At 37.8% G+C, this 3946-nt stretch overlaps 1 protein-coding gene across 1 annotated transcript; it reads right to left on the bottom strand.

Moving 5' to 3' along the window:
• Window positions 1–438: 438 nt before the first annotated feature.
• LOC148840220 (trace amine-associated receptor 13c-like) lies at window positions 439–1464 on the bottom strand. Its single transcript, XM_088936655.1, has one exon. It carries the CDS (start codon window positions 1462–1464, stop codon window positions 439–441), a length of 1026 nt encoding a protein of 341 aa, XP_088792781.1.
• Between the last annotated feature and the right edge of the window lie 2482 nt (window positions 1465–3946).

The following is a 3946-nucleotide window of genomic DNA, read 5'->3' on the forward strand; positions in this document are numbered from 1 at the left end:
TGAAGCAATTAAGTACAAATAAAATTGGGAGAATCTCTACAGTACACTTGAACTATAAATACAAATGTAACTAATCAATATTTTGTACTATTTTTTAATAAAGTTATTACATTGTGTGCTATCAAAAACAGAATAAATTCCATAACAGTATATATAAGAAAGCATAAGTCATATCATCATACTGATATAAATACTGATTTTTTAGCAGAAATTCATTCATATAAGAAAGCCAAATACCCTGGTGAGAGCTGCTCCTATCATGGGATTGAAGGTGGATTGAGAGCACAAAAATTCTGCATCTAATGAATGTTACAATGAATGTTAAAACTGATACAATTTCTGAAAAAAAATTAAATTAAGAAAAATATACATCTTAAAATGATACATTCATGCACCTTACAGTTCTAATGGAAAAGTACTGAGAGTAGCAGTACATACCTACGAGTGCTCAGGAAGTAAGTTCAGCATAGATGATGCAGTATTAAAAATCTGAAGTGTTATAATTAGTTTCACGGACTTTTGAAACCAGGGATAAAACAGAGCATAAATTATAGGATTAAGAGAAGAATTAAAATATACTAACCAATTTAGAAAATTAACATCCACTGAAGAAGAAGAAGATGAACTTTTATCAGCATTAACAAAACTGTTTACAAAATATGGACATAAATACAATAAAAAAACAACAATTACAATTCCTAACGTTCTTGCAGCTTTTCTTTGAGATTTGGTAGAAAGTGCACGATTCTTTTTTTTAGAAACTGTTTGTCTCTTAACCAAACCAGTAATTTTAGCATGCCTTCTAGCCACAACAAATATTTTTCCATATAATAATAATATCACAGAGCATGGCAGAATAAATACAGTAATTAAATCAGCTATACCCCAGGCTTTACTGATCCCAAACTTACATTCACCAAGACATATATTTGTTTTTCCTGTACTGCTAATATTTCCATTAAAATAAATGAGTGCCAAATTGTATAGAACTGCAAACAGCCACACAAACAATATAAACAATCTTGTCATTTTTACTGTTACTTTGGTGGAATAAAGTAAAGGGTCACACACAGCCAAATACCGGTCTATAGCTATACAAGTGACATTATAAACTGAAACAGAAAATATGATGTAACCAATTGTGTTGTAAAATATACAGTTAATTTTATCAAAATACCAACAGGTCTCTATTAAAAGAATTAAGCAAAAGGGCAACACAGTCAGTCCAGTTAAAAAGTCTGCCGGAGCCAGAGAGAGCAGGAGGAGGTTAGTTGGTGTGTGGAGCTGTTTGAAGTGAGAAATAGAAATGATCACCATCAAGTTTCCAAACACTGTCAGTATCATGACGGCTGCTGCAGAAATGTACATCACCACATAGGTGACTGTAGATCGCACTTCTTTAATACAAGATGAGTTGTCAGCCTGAAAGCAATACTGCACTGCTTGAAATTGTGTTACTTCCATGAAATTGTAAATTAATTAAAAATAAGAATAACAAGCTTATCGATATTTAAGCACCTTAAAGAAAATCCATAAATATTGTATACAGCAAAAATAGATGCAATGTATACTGATTAGAATAACATGAATGTCTTTGCCTTCCACTCAGTGTCTATCCTTTGAAGTTTGTATGACATTTATGTCCGTAGCTGTTGCCCCCTCCTGCTGCTAATAAACCTTGATGACTCCTCTGTGTTTCCTTAATGACACCTGTTATCCTGGGGTTATGTGAGGAGCCTAGGAATAGCCCACATCCTCAGAGTAAACTAGGAGTAAACAGAAAAAGTCCTTTGCAGGACTGGAGCTCCTGATTCAACTTTGGACCGGGGGGTGTGGAGTCTATGTGGAGTTTGTATGTTCTCCCCATGTTTTTGCCACGTGCTCCTGTTTCCTTCCACAGTCCAAAGACATACTGGTAGGCAAATCGGCACTGGTGTGAATGTGCTGGTGTCTTGTGATGGATGTTGCCATGTCCAGGGCACTTCCTGTCTTGTGTCCATCCATTTTCTACCTGCTTTACCTAATACAGGGTCTGGGGGACATCATAGCCAACCCAGCAAGCATTGGGGGCAAGTCATTACACACCCTGGATGGGATGCCAGACCACTGCAGGACACACACACACATACTGTACATACTCACACCAGGGCCAATTTTCCCAGGAGCCAAATAACCTACAGCATTTTGTCTGTGGAAGGAAACTAGAGCAACTTGAGGAAACCCACAAACACAGTGAGGAGATACATACTCCACAAATATAACATCCCAGGTCTAGAATTGAACTCAGGGCCCCAGTGCCACAAGGTAGCATGGTCAACCGTACAACTCTGAATTAATTTTATTTTTACAATTGATGCATTCAAAATTTTATTCAACACAATAACTAGTATAATACCACTTCAATTTCTGTTGAGATTGTTATGCTCACCCTGCTGTGGTACAGCGGTGCATTTCTGTAACCCTGCAAAGGAGAGAGGAATGTTGACAGCAATAAAGGAACAGCAGCAACTAGTACTGGAGCACTGCAATCAGACTATATATAATTAATATATAATTTTATAATATAATTGTATACATTTATAATTAGATTATATAGTAAACAAAATCTATAATCTATATAAATTAGTATTGGTAATACTGGTATTAGTATTGACATAGATTATAGATTATATCTTATTACAGTATATTCATATAATCAATAAGGGAGTAATCTCCCAGCAGCAGGTGCTCAGTCTGTGATCCAGCATTGATGTTCACATCACTGCACTTCTGAACCACCTTCCAGCATCCCAGTGGAGCCCTATTTGTTCCTGGTTTTCTGTTCCTTTATTCATGTGGCTGTGCTGGCCAGAGACTGCAGGCTATTGAGTTCGGAAGAGAGGGCGGGACCCCACTCTCTGCCTGGACTCTGCAGATGATTCCCTCAGGTCAGTCTCTGGTGAAGTCCCCTGACTGCATATACTGTCCTCATCTCAGCGGGAGACCTCCAAAGAGTCCGGCTTCTGAATGATGTGCCTCTTCGATTACCAGCTCATCTCTTATTTTGGCCTAAGAAGGTATTTTTTAGCGTTCTATCCTTAGAAGCAGTCTGGGGTTTTCTGGATGATTAGGATGTTAGGATTCAGAAACACCTTGTTTTTTACATGCTGTAAATATAGTAACTTGTGTGTTGTATGTTTTGTTAAAATAAGATAAGATCATTTTATTGGCCATTGTCGTGGAATTTTATTGAAGAAGAGCCAGGAGAGGTGTTCTCATTCACTCAATAAGGTCTTTATTCATATTGCAATATGGGAAAAAGCCATCACCCCGTCTGTGCAGAGAAGTGAAAGCTGATTCAAAAGCAAGCAAGGAGAGCCCCTTGTTTTATATTTTTTTTAAGCTGATGCAACACTTCAAGGACAGGCAAAGCAGTAATTTTCCATTACTTATATGTTTTTGCTTTTAGCAAAGAAGAGCAATTGTTCAAATAGTTTCTCATACTCCCTTCTTCAAGCAGCAGAGATAAACATTATTAAAACATCCCGTGCCCTTGACGAGTTGGGTGCTATCACACTTTGTTCTAAGTATCCAGCTGCTTTTGCAGCACAGCTCTGTCCGTAAACAACATTTTTAGGATAAAACACCTTTTCTCAGTATCTTTCCATTACACCATATACAATTTCTTGTATGAGGAATTTGTCTTTTCATATACCCCAGCTTGCTCTCCATGAGACACACAGACAGTGAGAAGTTTGGGGTCAGAGCGCAGGGTCAGCCATTTATACGGTGCCCCTGGAGCAGCTGGGGTGAAGGGCTTTGCTCAGGGGCCCAACAGAGTAGGATTCCTCTCCTGGCCGTAGGATACGAACCAGTAACCTTCCAGCCACAGACACAGATCATTAGCCACAGAGTTATGTGTAGCATAGTGTTTGTCTTGTCAATGTTAATTAACATTTGTTTAAAC

The sequence above is a fragment of the Atractosteus spatula genome, chromosome 2 (assembly GCF_055471065.1).
Source record: "Atractosteus spatula isolate fAtrSpa1 chromosome 2, fAtrSpa1.hap1, whole genome shotgun sequence".
Classification (NCBI taxonomy): Eukaryota; Metazoa; Chordata; class Actinopteri; order Semionotiformes; family Lepisosteidae; genus Atractosteus; species Atractosteus spatula.

What these genes read in the sequence shown, in the direction of transcription:
- LOC148840220 (XM_088936655.1), bottom strand. Translation starts at nt 1,464, where the DNA reads ATGGAAGTAACACAATTTCAAGCAGTGCAGTATTGCTTTCAGGCTGAC.